The sequence below is a fragment of the Antrostomus carolinensis genome, unplaced genomic scaffold (assembly GCF_000700745.2).
Source record: "Antrostomus carolinensis isolate BGI_N321 unplaced genomic scaffold, ASM70074v2 scaffold13022, whole genome shotgun sequence".
NCBI lineage: Eukaryota > Metazoa > Chordata > Aves > Caprimulgiformes > Caprimulgidae > Antrostomus > Antrostomus carolinensis.
This window is the reverse complement of record NW_010301659.1, coordinates 64,738-82,854: the sequence shown is the minus strand read 5'-3', so window position 1 is coordinate 82,854 and position 18,117 is coordinate 64,738. Positions and strand designations below refer to the sequence as shown.

Sequence of the window (18,117 nt, the reverse complement as noted above, 5' to 3'; positions counted from 1 at the left end):
TGAGTTTGGGAGAACACAGCAGTAATACTTTTACAATCTCAAAATAGGTGGTTATGTACTATAATTAACTGTTTGAATGGCTTAATTTTTTGTCATATTTTCTACAGCTGAGAGGAATACCTCATATTATTACTGAAGACCTGGGCGTTATGACACTTCTTTGATAATCAAGTTTCAGGCCAGGAAAACTGAGGAGCTTTATTTCATTAGTTTACTTTTTTCTAAGTTTAAACTTGTGATTGATTGAGTACGATAGATTCTGAGATTTTTCTAGTGTGTGTTATAGAAGGTCTGCTAATAGGTTTCTCTTATGCAGATTTTTGCTGTCGAATTTTTTTTGTGGTGTCTGGAAAAATTAGTTGTTTTTCACTTAGAATTGATGGCAATGAAGTTGTCATGTAACCTGTGCTTTTTAAACATTTTTCCTTCCCTTCCCTCCTCTCCATCCAGGGAAAATGCCATATAATAAGAAGACTGCTGGAAAAAGAGCCCCTGCAAAAAGGAAGCTTGCAGAAGTGTTTGCTCTGGGGGAGGTTCTAGCAGATACAGCAAGAAAAGAATGGAAATTAGGTGTCCCTATAGGGCAAGGAGGCTTTGGGCGCCTGTACCTTGGTAAGTATAATGGTGTTTGATAATGCTTTAAAACAGAGAGTGAGATGTTTATCCTTATTCAAAGCAATGAAAAATTGACCCTAAGTTAGAAACACCAAGTGTCTTCAAGTGATCTTTTTTACTAGAACCTCAGCTTGGTTCATGGTGTTGGAAAAAAAGGACAAATGGGCAAGTGGTCATTGTAAGCACCATGGTTGTAGGAGATTAAACTCTCACAGCTAAAAAGTAGAATTTTTTAAAATTTGGTTTTGGTCTAACTGAAAGAACAAATTTTTGCATGAGTGTCCTTATATGACAAATTTTGAACTGAAACTTTCTAAGCATATTCTGTGGAGGCTAGTGATCAACCAGTATTTTTCCTGGTTTTGATTTTGGTGCTTTTGACTTTTTCGTTGCCTTATGAACTTCTGACTTAAGTTGTATACTTTTTTTATGTAACTAATGGTCAAAACAAATTGAAATACTGGACTTCACAGTTTAAAGCATCAGCACAGATCTTGTTTTGCAATGCTGTTTATTGAATTCAGGGAAAACTTCTTTTAGTGGATAGTGTTCCATACTTAGTATCTCTGTTATTTGAATGGATGAACATAAAAGAGAGGTCTTGAAGATACCTCAGGGAATTAGAAAAAACTTGATTGCCCCTGGTCATTTTCCAAACAATTTTGAAGAGCTGAAAGTTAATGTGATCATGATAATAAGGTTTTCTCTTGCTACATGTATATGGTCTTCTTCCTCTTGGTGAAAAAATGTCAGTGAGTTCATGCTGAGTTGAGAAAAAAAATTAAAAATCCATCCTGCTTTCAAAATGAACAAACTGCAGCATAAGTGGACTGAGAAAGAAAACAAGACCAGTCGGTGGCTTCTAGCCAAAGAAACCCTCTACTTGCTCAGAGCTACTAAATTTACTGAAATTGGAGTTCCAGATCACTTAAATTATGTAGTTCTTCATGTTAAGAAAGCCTGCTTCACTCAAGCCAAAGCTTACCCTCCGCTTCCCCATCATTTTCACAAAGCTGTTCCCTTGACTATTCCTGTACTTTGTGCTTGCCTAACTTGATGTCCTTCAGACCTGTATCTCCTTCTGTCACAAATATCAAGAGCTTAATAGCAAGAAAAAGCCACTTCTGGATATGTGACATGGCAAAATAGTAGGACAGATGTGTTTTTCATCTTTATGTCAACAACAGTGTATGTTCATCACAGTCCTAGAAAAGGAAAGAAATGCTATTGACTAGGAAAATCTTACTGAATAATAAAAAATAACTCCTTTATTTAATAAACTTCCTGTTCTCCTCAAACATAAGGGAGAATGCAAGACTGAGTCTGCATATAGTCTTGGCATATAGAGTAGTTCTTTTGCCAAAGTTTAAGGTACTGATAATGTGTTCACATCAGTACTTAGCTGCTTTGTCATTTGTTTGTCCGTGCTGCATAGCAAATAAGTGTATGTTTTTTGACAGTTTCCTGCTACTAACAAATGCTTCCTTTTTAACAGCTGATGTTAATTCTTCGAAGTCAGTTGGCAGTGATGCACCTTATGTTGCAAAAGTGGTAAGAGAGCATTTGAATCTCTACTTCACAACTTGAAAATGTTTGTTCTAGAATACTGTGTATAGTTTAAAACATCTTCTGACTGAAAATAATACAATTGCATAGTACTGTATAAAAGAAAAGAAATTGTGGTGATATAGAGGAACACTGCTGAGAATTAGAGCTCCGATATATGAGGGTGGATAATGGAACATCAGCGGAGTTGAAAAAGGTTAATAAAATGGATCAGATTCTATTTCAATTGCTACTTCCTGTAAGCAGCCCAGAGATCACAAAATGAATGAAATCTGGCTAGCTTTTGGAGAATTTCTGTGATTCATCAGTGAGTCTGTGTGAACTGTTTCTCACCACTGGATGTTGGTAAGCTGACAGATGGCTTGGGAGTACAAACAGCAAAACTTCGATTCCCGAAGTCCCCACAGATATAACGTCCTTTAAATGTTTTATCATAAAACACATATGTATTCTAATTTCTATTGAATTAAAATTGCATTGACATAATTTTTTTTAACCTAATGATTATAAAGAAGAAGCAGCATTGTTGATAGCTCATTTTTAGCCCATAGTAGCAAATCAGCAAATTCTTTTTATTAGTTGAATTTTTTTTATGTTTTTAATCTTAAAATAAAAAAAGATTTATTTAACTTGATTTGGCTATGTTTTCTTCCTAAGGCATAAAGTATTTTTCCTCAAATTTTGCTAGATTATTTTATATAGATCCTACTATTATATATGGTTTCCTGGTAAATTCTTAGTAAAAAAAACCTGGGAATATGGGAATAGCCATAGTAGATCCAGACTATTCATTATCTTGGTGGTACTTGTGGTCCTGTGACAAAAGCAAACACCAGAAAACTGTACAAGAACTTAACAACATTAAAGAAATTAGTTCTTCAGCACAGTTCAGAACTGCAATATTTTAATCTTTTATTTATTAAACTATATGGTGATACTGAAATGCTTTACTGCAATAGCTGGCCACTTATGTAAATATGTTAATACTTTTAGCATTTGTTCCTGAAACTAAAAGATCAGGTTAATTTAGAATAAAATACATTTTACTTAGTATGTGCCTTTAATCTTGATATTTATATCTGCTGACTATAGGGAAATGCTAGAGGACTGGGTTTGATACTGTTCAGACACCCAAGGTACTGTCGGTGATGACCCTCTTTCCAAAATGTTGTCAGTTGCTGAAAAAAACACTGCTTACGATGCAAATGTCAAACTACCACACTTTCAACATCAGTGTACTGCTGCTGCCTTAGGTGTTTCTGGGCAGGAATTCCACACAGACCAGGAGCCCTGGTCTGCTGCTGTTGCATGGTAGTAACCTGCTTTTGTATGTCCAGCCTGTGCCATCGAGGGCAGGAGGTGTCATTATGCAGGAGCTGTGGCCTGTTCTAGAGGCAGATAATAGACATTCAAATTATCGGCAGTGGCTCCTAATTCCTGGCTCCTGGTGAGCTTGGGCTAGACAGGAAGCAGAGAGACATTGAAGTTTCCTGGAAGAATCCAGTTTGACTTGCTTGGAAAATGATCAGTTATGCATTATTTTATGCTGTGTGTAATTGCTACCTTTCTCTTGCCCTGAGTCTGAAACCTGCCCATCTGCTTCTCTTCTCCACTTTGGGCTCTGAATATGGGAAGAGTTGTCATAACTTGCATTGCTTTTATGCTCAATTCACTTTGTTGCAGCAATTTATGAATACCCCCATTGCTAATCTCCCGGATGACTACTCACTTTTAATTTGTCTTTTATAATTTTGTCTTTATGGCAATAAAGAGTAGCCTCAGTCTTTATGCTGCCCTCACAAATGACCCATAATGTATTATGCCTCTACAGTATAGTATAACACAACTACAGATAAGGGCCTATTTTCTGGTGCCTGGGTGATTGCTAGTTGATCTGTCAGCTGAAGCAAAGTGGTTAACAGCTTTGAACAATTATTAGTGTTTAACAAAATATGTGCTTCTGTAGTAATGTTCTTCAAATTAAGCTATTAAAGCAGGATGGAAATTGGCTTAGTCTTTGACATATCCTCATAGTATTGATGTCTGAGCAGAACAAAATGAATAACAGTTTTTATTAAAAAAAAAAAAAAGCAATGCTTTTTAACATGTGGTCCTTTCAGATGTCATTGTTCAGGAGTGGATGCAGAGTTTAATAACACTTCATTAAATTGCTGACTGAAAAAATCAGAATTCTTAAAATGCTCCTTAAAGAAATTTGTTGGGTGTCAACCTATACTCTGTAATCTTTCATTATGGTATCTTTTCTAATTAGACTTCAATTTCAGTTTTGGAAATCTTGTTTAGAATGAACCTGGGCGAAAAGTTGTAGGAATTTATTTTTGAAGTCTTTCTGGTTTTAGTGTATTCTAAGATGACGAGTATGGCAAATATTGGGCATCATTGCACGAGCCTTTTTAATATAGCATATGCATTTATTTATCTGTATGTAGAATTACTGGTATTATCGGGAAACAGCTTCAGAGTGAACATGAAGATCTGTTTCGTGGTTAAATCATTTATCCATCCCCTTAAGTATGAAAAGATAACAGATTTTCAGCTTTTACTCTGACTAGAGAAAGATGACTCTTTTTTCAGCACTGAGTCATAACTTTTGTGGAATAATTTAAATATAAATATTTTGAGAATTTTTAACTCCTACAATTTTTCCCTGTATTTTAGTAAGAAAATAACATTCTCCAAACCTATGTAGATGGAATCAAAATAATATGTATCATTTATATTCTAATTAAGTTAGAGTATTAATGGATTATGTCACACAGAAACAAGTGAATAGGTCAAATAATGTTTGTCTGAGGTAGTTGCTAGTTTGTTGTCCACAGTGGATAAATAACTGAAAGTAGATATGCATGAACCAAAGTTTACATGCACTGATCAGTTGGGCTAGTTATGGGGGTTTTTTTCAGGTTTATGGCTTAAGTCTGAATGTTGGTCCCAGAAGGAGGGACCAAAAACCTGTTGTGTTGGCTCCATTGTTTATCAGGGCAGTGCTGCTGGAGAAAATGAGGTGGAGATAGGTGGTAGCTTTGTAATCGAGTGTCCAGGCCTAGGAGTGGTGCCTAAGCTGGTTATCTGCTCTCATTCTGACTGGTCTTCCTGCTCAGCCTCTGAGCCAAAACATCAGATGCACGCTAAAGCCCACGTTGATCAGTGAATTATTTGACCTCTTTATATTGCTTCCTTAATGTCAGACAGCAGTGTACCACTGTTGGCTGAGTGGAACAGTCTAGCCTTTAGCACTTTGCTGGATCACTACATATGCATTTAAAAGTTACAATTAAAACCACTGAAGATGGATGTTGTATGTCTTTGAACTTTTGCTAGTATCACGCGATTGTATTCTTTCTGGGTTTCTTTGCCAGTAATCATGTACTTTTTTTTTTTGTTAGATTTTTTTAAAGTGTGGGATATTCCAAAACAGGCATTTTCACTGAGATAGAATAAATTTTGACTTATATTAGTATCTAGACCAAAATAAATTGCTTAAGCTTATCTCAAAATCAATCACTTAAAAATTACAAAACTTAAAATAACTTATTTTCTTTTCTGCGCTAAGTTCTGGAAATGTAGTCAGGATAGTTGCCCATTTGCCATTCTTGCAATATTTCAAAGATTTAGTGGTTTTTTTAAACCAGTTTCTCTCTTGCACTTGACTTGTAATAGGTGGTGACCGTAGATTTGTCCCTAGAAAATGGAACTGAAATACCATATATTAGCTTAAATACAAGGTAGATTCTGCAGCCAAAATAGGTGTAGTTTTTAGAATTTAGTTTAAGAGAAATTGTGAAATCCTCTGTAGTTTTTACCTTGACTAACTAATGTATGAAGGGAATAAAATCCCTTATGTTCAGCAAGAATTTAACTTTTGTTAAGATTTTTCCATCAAATAATTTCAGGTGTTATTTTAGGCTCACTAATGACTATTGCAACTGATGCAATCCAGCTTTAATCTGGAAAATCCGAGATAATGATAGTTGTTTAAACATTATGCTAAACTTTTCCCAATTATTGTTAATATTTTTATACATTTCATTTAATTTGTTATTCTTTTATCTTTTGTTATTGGAAAGGATTCCTTGATACCTTTAATGTTAAGCAATTTATAATAAAAATAACTTTTTATAGCCAACCTTCTTTTATAAAAAGAACATATTCTATTGAATTTATCAGCACTGGGTTGAGCATTTGAGGGAGAATATGCTTCTATAGGGTGAATGTTACATTTTGTGAGCTTTTAATAATTATTAGACACTAACACAGCAGTTTTTAACTAATTTTAAATTGTCTTAAAGGAACCCAGCCAGAATGGACCTCTTTTTACTGAGTTAAAGTTCTACATGCGAGCTGCTAAGCCAGATGAAAGTAAGCAGTCTATTAAAATGTTTTTAATGAACTACAAGCATTTAGGAAAATATTGCCTACAGGAGTGTGGTCGAACTTTAATAGAATCTTTTTAGGTAATTTTCAAAATTATTTTTGAATAATTGAAACCTAATTCAGACATATAGTAAAATTAGGGGTTTTGGTAAAATGTTTTTTAATAGTTGTGTTGATGGTATTGTCTAAATTAAATCTTTAGTTGCATTTCTGTCCCTCTAATGTATGCATCATGAACTTTCCAGTATACTTTGCATCCAAGTTTCCATGAAATAAGCAGCTCACCTGTATGCAGAAACTAAGTGGTGCGAGTACACCCTTTTGATATAAGTCTCTACTGATGCAAATTCATTAATTTATCTTTATTTGTGTTTTCAGTTCAGAAGTGGACTAAGTCCCATAAATTGAAATATTTAGGTGTACCAAGATACTGGGGTTCTGGTTTGCATGAAAAAAATGGAAACAGGTGAATATATCTTTCATTGGCGTATATGGGGATTAATTTCATCCACAACCACTATCCCTTTTAACCTTATTTGCTTTATAGAGTGTATTTTCCACCTATCTTCATGTTGTTCATTTCTGCTGCATAGTTCTGTGTTCCTAACAGGGTGTGTTTAAGGAATAGTTGAATAGATACATTTTAATTGTACTCAGTTTGTTTCCACTTGTCTTGAACATTGGTGGAAAACAGTGATGGTAATATATGGTGCTATGCCCTGCTGTGCAGTCTGGTTTAGAAGCTTTTCATATTTGAATTAAAATAAAGTTGGCTACGAATGGGTAGGTCTTGAATAATATGGCTACCTTTAAAGTTTTTCTTGTGGTCTACACTTAGAGTATTTTCATTCACATATAAAGGACTTGGTGCTTTCTCTAAATATGCTTTATTCTCCTTAGGAATAGGGTTGTTTGTTTGGTTGTGTGGGGTTTTTTTTACTTATTCTGTGAGCTAGAATAATTGCTAGTCTCATGTCAAATTTGTCTTAAGTCTAGGGATAGTTTTTAGCATTATTCCATATCATGAATGGTTTTTGTAACTTGGTCTTGAATGGGATGCCTGTTTATGTTACAGAAAGTGCACTAGGAAACAAAGACTGTTAACAGCTATGCTGCAAAGGAGTTTTAGTGGTTCTCTGGCAGCTTATAGTAGGTCAGACTTCTTTATGTTGACCACTACATAGGGGCAGTTGGTATGTATGCCCTGGTATGTCAGAAATATTGTTTCAGTAGGTCCTCAGCTTTAAAACTAATGTAATAAAAAAAAAAAATTATTAATTTTGAGAGGCAAAAGTAAATATAGCAAAATGATATTTTTTCCCCTTTTATTTACATTTTATTATTACATTTTATTTCCCCTTTTATTTGCACTCAATGTTTAATGCATGAGTTTCTTTAATATAGTCACTATGAGCTGTTACAGTAATAGAACCAGTTTGGCAATAGCAATGAATATTAGAACACCTTTGGTAAGTGAGAGATTTTTTGTTTTAATAATAGCTTAAAAGGTTGCAATAGATTTCAAGAAACAAACTTTTTAAAGGGACCATGTTATGGTACTTAGTCATTTATCAAGGCAAAAATGTGTTTCTGTAAGTAATTGATGCTTGGTTTTACCTATAGTGAATTGCAGTACAGATGTTTTGCTCTGTGGGCGCTTGTTACTGTGTTGCATAATTAGTTGGGAATAAAGAACAGTTCTTTTGATGGACAAACTTTTGACTAGCTGATATAAAAAAAGTTAAGAACTGATGTACAACATTTTAAAAAGAAGTTAAGTATTTCCCACATATATTTCTGTGTGCCTGTAGTTTATCTGTTGAGATGTTTTCAATCAGTAATTTGTACAATTAACACATAAGTAAACTACTGTGCTGAGTACAATTCAGTAATTTTGCTGTTTGTTTTTTTTTTTCCCCCTTGTGTTTAGTTATCGATTTATGATAATGGACCGATTTGGCAGAGATCTTCAGAAGATGTATGAAGAGAATGCAAAGCGATTTTCTCATAAAACTGTACTACAATTAGGCCTGAGAATAGTAAGTTTAAAAAAATATATAATATTATATAATATATGATATTTTTACAATCTGACTTCCCGGTGTCTTTCGGTTAAATCACACTTTTGTGCTGAGTACAGGTCCTCTGCTGGGTGGAGCTGGGTACTGCATTTATAGGACTGTATTTTGTTTTGTTAGCTTGATATTCTGGAATACGTCCACGAGCATGAATACGTGCATGGTGACATCAAGGCCGCAAACCTCCTTCTGAGTTACAAGAACCCTAATCAGGTATTTCGAATGCATTTTATTCTTCATGTTTTAAACCTTCTATTTGATAACACATGGAAGTGCTTTGAACCTGTGAAATCTAGCAGAAGCTCATTTTTAAGACTATATATGGTAACATTTTTTTCTGCTTGACATTTATATCTAGTTAATATTCTACGATTTTTTTAATGCCTTTTGCAGGACAGTTATCAAATTGACTATTTGGCCTAAATAATATTCTAGAGAAATTCTCAAGATTAAAAAAAGAAAAAATTGACTCACAAATAGGTATTTGCAGGTGGAAGTCTGAAATTATATAGCACACTGGTAAATTATGTTTGCCTGTCTGCATTGTTACCTCATTCCTTTGTTCAAGAAATCCATCAGATAAGTGTTCTGTTACTTGGAAAAATTGGTCTTTAAAGTGTTGATTGTTCCACTTGATTTACAGAAGTCTTGCATTTTTATGCATTTTTAACTCTCTTTACTATTCAAGCAATGAATAGTAGAGTTTCAGAATTATGTATGTCTTCTTACCCAAATGTTTTAGCCCATGAAATAAGTAAAATAATATCAGTTTTCTTAAAGTAGCTGTGGTGTTAGTGAGAAGTAATAGTGTGTAGCAGTGTTCAAATGGGACAGCTGACTTTAAAGAGGGTGGGACAGTAAGGGTATTTATATCTCTATGAACATTACTTTTTTTTTTTTTTTTTGGGATATTTAATCTTGCTGGTAATAACTATTTTACTGTACTTGTCCTCTGCATAAGCAAAAAACTGCATCCAGATTAGACTTCTATATGGAAAACAAGAAAACCTATCTGACCTGTTGTTTTCAAGTCATATGTAGTAACCTCAATAAAGCACTGAGGATCATTTAAAGTAAAAAACCTCACCGTTCTTAATACTTTATAAGAAGTTCTTATAATGGTTGAGAGAATGGTTGAGAGTTACATTTATTATTTGCTTATTTTTTTGTATTTATAGTTCTTTAATCTTAAAATTCTTTGTGGAAATTACTAGGTCTACTTGGTGGATTATGGACTTGCCTACCGATACTGTCCTGAAGGAGTTCACAAAGCATATAAAGAAGATCCTAAAAGATGTCATGATGGAACTATTGAATATACCAGTATTGATGCACACAAGGGTGTGGGTAAGCATGTAAAACTTTGTTCTCAGCCACAGGCGTTTGTGAATCCTTTTATAAGTACAAAATAATTTATTTGCTGCATTGAGTTTTGTAAACAACCAGGTTTCCGAATCTAGAATTTTTTTTCTTTATGGACTATGCTGCCTTTTTTTTTTTCCATTTACTAATTTTTACTTTTATATTAATTTATTGTATTTTTAATGTAACTTTCTGAAATAGATTTCCTTAGTTTATGAAGACTGTTAAGGTGTTTATTGTATTGCTTTTTATTAGCTAAGTAGAAATGGAATAGTGCTTATGAGATCTTGATAGAAAAACAGACCCTGTTTTCAGGAGATAAATAGTTTCTGTTATTAATGTGAACTTTGTTCCTTCATGTTTGGCAAAGTTACACTATATTCTTTATCTTGTTTATAGCTTAATATTTAGAAGTTTTTTAACAAAACTTTGTTTGTGCCTATGGTTGCTGATGATCAAAAGGCAAGTAGTGAGAAAAGGTTAAACATGAAAGAACTGGTCTATGTCTGATAAAACATTGAAGTTTTATAGTGAACACCAATTTTATTTTCTTCATTCTTAAATTTTGTTTTATTAGCATTAAATTGTGTCCTGCAAAAATATCAGGTGTTGAAAATTATTATTCAGGATGAGTTGTTGCACCCAAGCTTAAAACTGAACATGAATAAAGGTGACTTGATTTACTCGTTTATACTTTTAGTGTAGTCTGTGATCAATGTACATGGTTTGGGGTTTTTTTGGTTTTTTTTGTTTTTTTTTGGTTTTTTTTTTTTTGGCAAGGCTTAGTGATCTGATCTGTTACTGTCCTTTGTTCTGTTTTCAGGCCACATAAAATATTTCAGCATTGTGGCATATTTTTTTGCAGGAGCTGAGGTTTTAGCACTATTACCTTTTTACAGAAGGGAAGTAAAAACTGTTTTGAACAGAGAGTCAATCACTTCACTAACTTGCTCCATTTTTTCCACAATCTGAGTACTTAAAAAGCTTCCCAAATTGGGATAACTACAGCATGTCATACCCTTGAGTAGAATAAAGAGATTGATAAAGGACTTGAAAATGATGTTTTCCTTCAAGATTAGGAACAGTATTTTTTTTTCTTCCTTGCCTTCACGCTAAAATAAATAACAGATACAGTAATGTTACATTGTTAGCATTGGCTTTCTATTGTCTTAAGATCTTTACAAATTTTAACTGTTACTAAAATGTATGTGCTTTATAAGCTGCTCTCACAGCTCGTTTTATGTGTGTTTGTGTATATTTAGCACCATCGAGACGTGGTGATCTGGAGATCTTGGGTTACTGTATGATTCATTGGCTTAGTGGCCATCTACCATGGGAGGATAGTTTGAAAGATCCAAATCTTGTCAGAGACTCAAAAATCAGGTGAGAAACCACTTTCTTCCTTTTTCTTCTGAAATTGAAAATAGAAATGGAAATGTCTTAGTGTAGAAATACTTTGTACTTCCTGTTCCCTTTTGGTGAGTAGGCTATTGTTTTGTGTAACCCCCAGTTTCCCTTCATTGTGTCTCATGTATTCTTGGCTTGTAATTAAACTTTACTTGTACTGCTCTCTTCTATCTTCTTTTGCATATGTGAGATACTTAGTTATCCACCACAGTACTGTTGCTTTAGAATACTGCCATGGTTAAGCCAAAAAGCCCTTTTATTGGTATGCGGGTAACCATTAGTCCTACTTTACAGAGAGAGAACTGAAGTGTGGAATATGAGTAGCCTTTATAACACCATGCTCTGAAGTCAACGTCAGAGATGAGAGCTAAAGGTGCATATTAAATGTCTTTGAGCATCATTCCAGCTAAAGGGCTACTAATATGGGATTTTTAGTAATTTTTTGTCCCTCTTCCTCACTGTTACATTCCTTCATCTTCCCCCCAGCGCTGCTCAACCCTCTCTTGTCAGATATTTAATATGAAGAAAGTTGTCCCAGCACGGCCGTTTCTGTCTCATTAACAAATACTTGTTATCTGCCTGCCTTAACTCTACTTTTAACACTTTAGCCCCCATCAATGTTAGTGAAGCTCCCCACCCTTCCCCCCAGTTATTATTTTGGCAGGGATGCTGTGAATAATATCAGCAAGAGAGAGAGTTCTCTGGCAGGAAGAGGTGAGAACATTGAGGGTTTAAAACAGACCAGTTATTTTCCTTCAGTCTTCCACTTGTTTGCTTTTATAAGAATCTACAACTGTTAAACAAAAACTTACCATATTTGAGATTGCCTGTCTGGCATTTGTCAGGTTCTCAAATGTACTTCACTCCTAAAAATGGCTGTGCTAGGTCATACCAAAGCTTTATCTAGTAGTGTTTCCTGTCTCTGACAGTGGCCCAAGCTAAGTACTTAAAAAGTTCGTCAGAACTGGGCAAGACTCAAACTTTGAAAGAAACAATAGTTTTGAATAATTTTGTTTTTCAGATGTAGAGATAATATTTCAGTTTTGATGGACAAATGCTTTCCTGGGAAAAATAAACCAGGTAAGAGGAGCTATTTTAAATTACAATACTTTGGTTTGTACCATGTGGTGAGCATTCTTGAATAATTTGGTTCAATGTCTTTTTTCTTAAAAAAAAAAATAAAAAATCCATCAATCTGTTTGGGTGCCATCACCAAATTTTACACAACTTTAGACAATGTGTAGAAGCTCTGAAGTTTGTCTTTACATGGGGCACGTTGAGTGTGTAGAAGGGAAGGCTGTGCTACTCTGTATTCCATTAAAAACAGATCAATTCAGTTGCTGCAAAAGGTGAGGAGTTGTCAGATTGTCAGCATCTTTTTTCCTGAGGGGTGTATCTCAGGCATTATACTCCAATCTGTTGCTTCTTTAAGTCCACCTTGTTTACTGAGGTATATACTCATTTTTCTTCTTTTATCAGCAACAACAAATTGGCATGAATTAGATTGTTGATTGGAAGTTTAGACTTTTCCTTTTGATGACAGTCATATGAACTGCAGACTGTTGCTTCTGACTAAAGACCATATTAAGTATTTGCAACCATGAAACGTGCAAGTTGATTTTTCACAACTGAATTTTAGAGATGCAAAATATAGAATAATACAAAGTTGAAATCTAGATTGTTTCTGTGTAGCATTGGTGATTTTAAGTGGTTGAGTTTTTTTGTTTTTTTTTTTTTTAAGCCTGACTCTATTAGAAATATATTTTCTTGGGATGTTAAACTTAAATATTTAGTTATTTCTGGCTACTCCTGGTGATAAGAAAAGAGTGTTCTCTGTCAAGTGTGACTTGTTTGGCTTTTTAGTGTTCAAATGTTTCATGTATTTTTAAATATGTTTCAGTCTTGAACTGATGAAGTTCTGAGGTAACATTGAATTTCCTTTCAATTTTTTAGATATAGACATAAGAAGTAAGTAAACAAGCATTCAGTGGTGAAGAATGGCCTGTTACATTTTTTACAACTGACTGTTTTCTTCATTGCAGGGAACGTGTAAAAAAACAGTGATGCTGTCATCACTGGGTAATGAGCCTTGGTATAATTTTTTCTAAAACATGTTGTAGTACAGTAATAATTATGAGTTTATAAATAACCATTTCAAAAAAATGGCTTAAGTAGTGCATGCATAATTTCAGACTCTTTTGTGGTAAAAGTGAATGATTAAAATGTTTTCAAATAGAAAATAATTGGAGGTACCATTTCTTTAGATGAAATAGCCAAATATATGGAAAAGGTGAAGCTACTGAGCTATGAAGAGAAACCTGTTTATCAACATTTCCGAGAAATACTTCTTCAAGGTCTTAAGGCCATTGGACAAAAAGATGATGGAGTACTTGACTTTGGCTCGTCACAGAATGGAGACTTGCAAACAAATCCTGTGCAAAAGGTTTTTACTCTAAAAGTTTAAGTCAGCATTTAATGCATTTTTTTGAGCTAAATAAGACTTTAAGTGATATTGGAATTAGCTGTAACTGCATCCAGTAGGAAATAAGCATTAGTGAAATGTTTTTTTGTTTAAGTCCTACTCTTATGCATTATTTTTCTAATTTAACTTCACACATTGTTATTACAACATAATACAGAATGATGTTTATCGGTGTACTTTCATAATAGACAATGTCTTACATAACAGAATGTGTATATTTAGTTGTAATGACATTTGAACAGATGAACATTCAGTTAATTTATTTATTTTCCTTAAATTGGTGAAACTCCAGATGGGTCAAAATATATGTAAGGTAAAATAAGTCTAGGTTTTGTTTCAGATTAGTTTCCTTTCCGTGACTAGTTCAAAGCTGAGTTTTAAGTATACATCTTATGCCAAGTATTTGATTTTGGAATTCACATCTTGAATTCACTGTGATATAATATGTTATTTATGAGTCTTAACAGTAGGGGTAGGCTAGGAGTATTTTATTCTTTGTACTTAGGAAACCTTGAACTCTAGATTTGGACTCCGTTTGAATGCAGCATAAGAACTTTTTAAGCCTTAGGGAAATCCTATGTTAAAACTGTTTATAATAACAATTAAAAATGATCAAATAATCATAGAATCATTTAGGTTGGAAAAGACTTTTAAGATCATAGAGTCCAACTGTAGGAAAAAATAAATATTATCCTGCACTCCAAAGTGTATTTATTACTTGTTTCTTTGCATTTGTTAGTAACAAGCAGGCAGTTTATTGGTTCCATTAGCATGAACCAGGGAACTGAGAATTATAATACAGGATAATAGTACAAGAATTCTGCCTCCTTACTGACATGATCAGCAGTGTGTTAAAGATGGGCAAAAAGCACAAAAAAAAATAAAGTTGTAGGATATTAAAGTCTTCTGAGGATACATGTCCAGCCTTTCTTACTTTTTTTTTTTTCACGGTAAATAGTACTTTGGCTAAAATCATACAGCCTTGGTCTTTATACTAATATTTTTTGCTGAACTGAGTGTAAAGATCTGTCCAAAAGGAGAGTTCATTAGCATAAACTCTTTTGTTCCCCTTGTGGATCAACATGGTTTGAGATCTGTATTTTTTTGGGGGGGGGAGGGAATAATCTGTTTTTAATGGTTGACTGGTTTCTTTGCTGAATAAGTTGGCCTGCTGCAGAGCCAACATCTGTGACCTTTAATGTCCTTGTCCAGCAGAGATGGCTGCTGCATATTTCCAATGGGATAAAACTTCAAAAATCTTATTTCTTTAGCCCATATCAGTCAAGACTATTCTCAAAGGGTGGGATAATACTTTTACATAGGTTTCTTGTCTACTGGCATCAATTGGGAATTAGTTTTAACATTGAGTTTGTTGTTTGTTTTTGGGTTTTTTTTGTTGTTCAAGGGGAACCATATGCATATGTTCAAGCACTGATATAAAACAATAAGTGTTAATGGTCCATTTGAATAAGTGTTTTCAGCTGTCTGCTTCATATTGCAGTGGACTTCATGTTAGCTGCTTCATGCCAGGTACTGCTAGAGTGTCCAGACAGAATAAGATTGTTTGCTTGAAATCAGGTTGACATAGCCTGCTTGCTTTTGACCAAATACCAGGACAGAAGACTCTTCTTTCTGTATTGGATTTTCTAAGCCTTGTAACAGCTGTGGCATAGGCTACGGTAGAGGAACAGATTGTGTCAGTCTTCCTTTGAAGGGTGTATTTTGCACTTCCAAGAATGAATGGAAAGAGGGTCTTCAGCAGCATGTCTCCTTTCTCAGAATACATGTTAGGGAACTCATGCTACTAGGTTTTTCTTCCATGGGGTATCAGATGTTGAGAGGCTAGGAGAACAGGAGGACAATTTGTGATAGTTGAGCATAGCTGGACACTTGCACAGAGGAAGAACATAGAATAGTAACTAAAATTATATGGTTTTTAGCTGTGACAGGAAGCTCAACTTGCTGAGTATTTCAAGAATAAGCTCCAAATTCCAAACTCTGTTAGAAAGTGCTTGCCATAAAGATAATTTACCATTGATCAGTAGCATCTTGCATCTAAAAGCCATTATCTTCTAGCACACGCTGAATTTATTTTGGCATGCTAATGTCTACTTTGGAAAAGAATGATGCAGTCTGGCATCCACCTTTGAGAAGATGGTGACCTCTAATATGGAATATTTATGGCATTTTGGCTGTACTGATCTTTTAATCACAACAGGTCTTAAGACAGCCACTCTTCAATTCCTTTGGGGCCTTCTACCATAATACTTTCTTAAAACAGTCTGTGGTGTTCTGAAGTTATGCTATTTCATAGCTAGAATGCAATATTTCTAGATTCTGTGTAAATAAATTCTTAGAATGTAGGATTCTCCTGTGCTTCCAGCTCGTATGGCTAATTGAGCCATGATATGCATTATGTGTTGCACATCGGCATAGTTCTGGAATCTCAACTCATTTGCCAATATTGGTATCTGGCTAAAACTCAGATGTCTGCTATATTAAAAGTTAACATTTTATTTTCTGTATCATGAGTCAAATTTCCCCAGATGTATGAGTAAATGAAACACAGTCCACAGTTCTGGTGGAGTGTTTTGTTTGTTTCTTTTTTTTTTTTTTCCTCCTCTGTTTAGTAAATGCATGTTGGTTTGTGTGTGTGGTATTTTGTAATAGTTCCAGCTAAACAAGAAGCTAACAGTACCATGTACTAAAGGAAGTATCTGGAGCTCTTGACTAAATTATTTAGGGCAAGGACCACATCTTACTTTTGTTTAGTGCTGAAGAGTTGTTGAGAAATATTGAGAGTAAACTAAACTGGAAAAATATGGATCTTGATGATTTGTGGTTCCTTCTAATGCTCAGCTTCAGATGCACAGGTGTTGCTTTTGTGAGATGAATGCTTCCTGATTTCTACTGCTATGTAATTCACCTACATCAAGATTAAGAAACCACTTTTTATTAAATAAGTTTGGAAACAAGATAAATGTATTTTGCTTTTATGTAGCGTGTATTGGATATCTATTTTTCTGGTGAGCGTTTAAAACGCTTTCTGGTACAATTGGAAGGAATGCATTATCTCTTGTATAAAAGCAGTACAGCTCTGAAATAGTCCTCCTTAATTTTGGTCAGAATGAACAAAAGTGTCTGTGTTTATTCCTGCCTAATGCATCACAAATCTGCTGACATGCTAACCTTGGAGTCTTGGCTGGCGGTAATCAGGCCTGTGCACCGGCGGGAAAGATGTACCTAATGCACTCCATCAGTGCAGTTTGCATATGGAAGTTCTCACAGGGGAGCTGCCCTGTGCCAGCTGAGGGTTACCTGCCCACTGCAGTTATTGTATGTAATTATCGAACCAATCTGTTCAGCCCAGCAGGGTTTAGATGGTAATCATGAAGCAACACTTTGGAAAGATGTAATGCACTCTCCCCTTCTCTCGTGAGCTATGTGAAGTTGCAGCCACTTTTAAAGCTGTATTAGTAAAGCTCTAGTCTCACACAATTAAAAAAAAAAAGAAAAAAGAAAAAAAAGGAGAAGGTAAACTCAGTGTTCATTAAAGTTATCATCTATGTCTGATACAAATACAGCTCAGCTCATCCTTTACAAAAATCATGTGGCTTTAAGAAAACAGTCTTTCCATAACCACCTTAAGAATACTTTGCAATAGTAAGATTAATTATAACACATAGATAATAACAGTTCTATCCATTTAGAAGTTTTAAGGTAATGTACCTTGAATAGAGTTCTGATTTCCCAAGTACCTCTCTTTGGAACAGAACCCGTAGTTGCCATTAGAAAAAAATAATAATATACTGTCAGTGGGTGTTAGCTACTTCTAAGCTGTGCAAAGAAAGCCTTAAGAAGCAAGGATCCAGATAAACTTGAATTTAATGAGGTGTAATTGCTTTTAAAAAAGCAATTAACATCAACTTTGGGTAAAATGTTTTTCCGTATGCTTTAAGATTTTTTAGATTGCTCTTTTTGTAACAGTTATTCAATGTAAATAAAAAAAACAGATTTTGATCATAAAAACTTGTGTTTTAATACATTAAAATTTCAACTCCTAATGTGATCTGCAGATATGGGAACTGAACTTTTAATTGTCTGTTGCCTAGTACTGGTATTCTTGCATTAATATATGAATAAATTTTCTCTACAACTGGAGGTGTTTTATAATACATGAAGAAATAATGCTTAAAATTGGGGAATACCTTA

The 18,117-nt window shown here is 34.3% G+C and overlaps 1 protein-coding gene across 1 annotated transcript in view; it reads left to right on the top strand.

The window, feature by feature from the left end:
• Positions 1 to 454: 454 nt before the first annotated feature.
• The window catches only part of LOC104521522 (VRK serine/threonine kinase 1), a 29,053-nt gene continuing 11,390 nt past the window's right edge, over positions 455 to 18,117 (top strand). Inside the window, exons 1-10 of the mRNA XM_010163550.1 lie at positions 455 to 612; positions 2,111 to 2,166; positions 6,492 to 6,561; positions 6,955 to 7,042; positions 8,507 to 8,615; positions 8,775 to 8,867; positions 9,869 to 10,001; positions 11,279 to 11,399; positions 12,445 to 12,503; positions 13,688 to 13,866. Of these exons, the coding sequence (XP_010161852.1) occupies positions 456 to 612; positions 2,111 to 2,166; positions 6,492 to 6,561; positions 6,955 to 7,042; positions 8,507 to 8,615; positions 8,775 to 8,867; positions 9,869 to 10,001; positions 11,279 to 11,399; positions 12,445 to 12,503; positions 13,688 to 13,866 (1,065 nt within the window). The 5' untranslated portion in view covers position 455. The remainder of the gene's footprint in view (positions 613 to 2,110; positions 2,167 to 6,491; positions 6,562 to 6,954; positions 7,043 to 8,506; positions 8,616 to 8,774; positions 8,868 to 9,868; positions 10,002 to 11,278; positions 11,400 to 12,444; positions 12,504 to 13,687; positions 13,867 to 18,117) is intronic.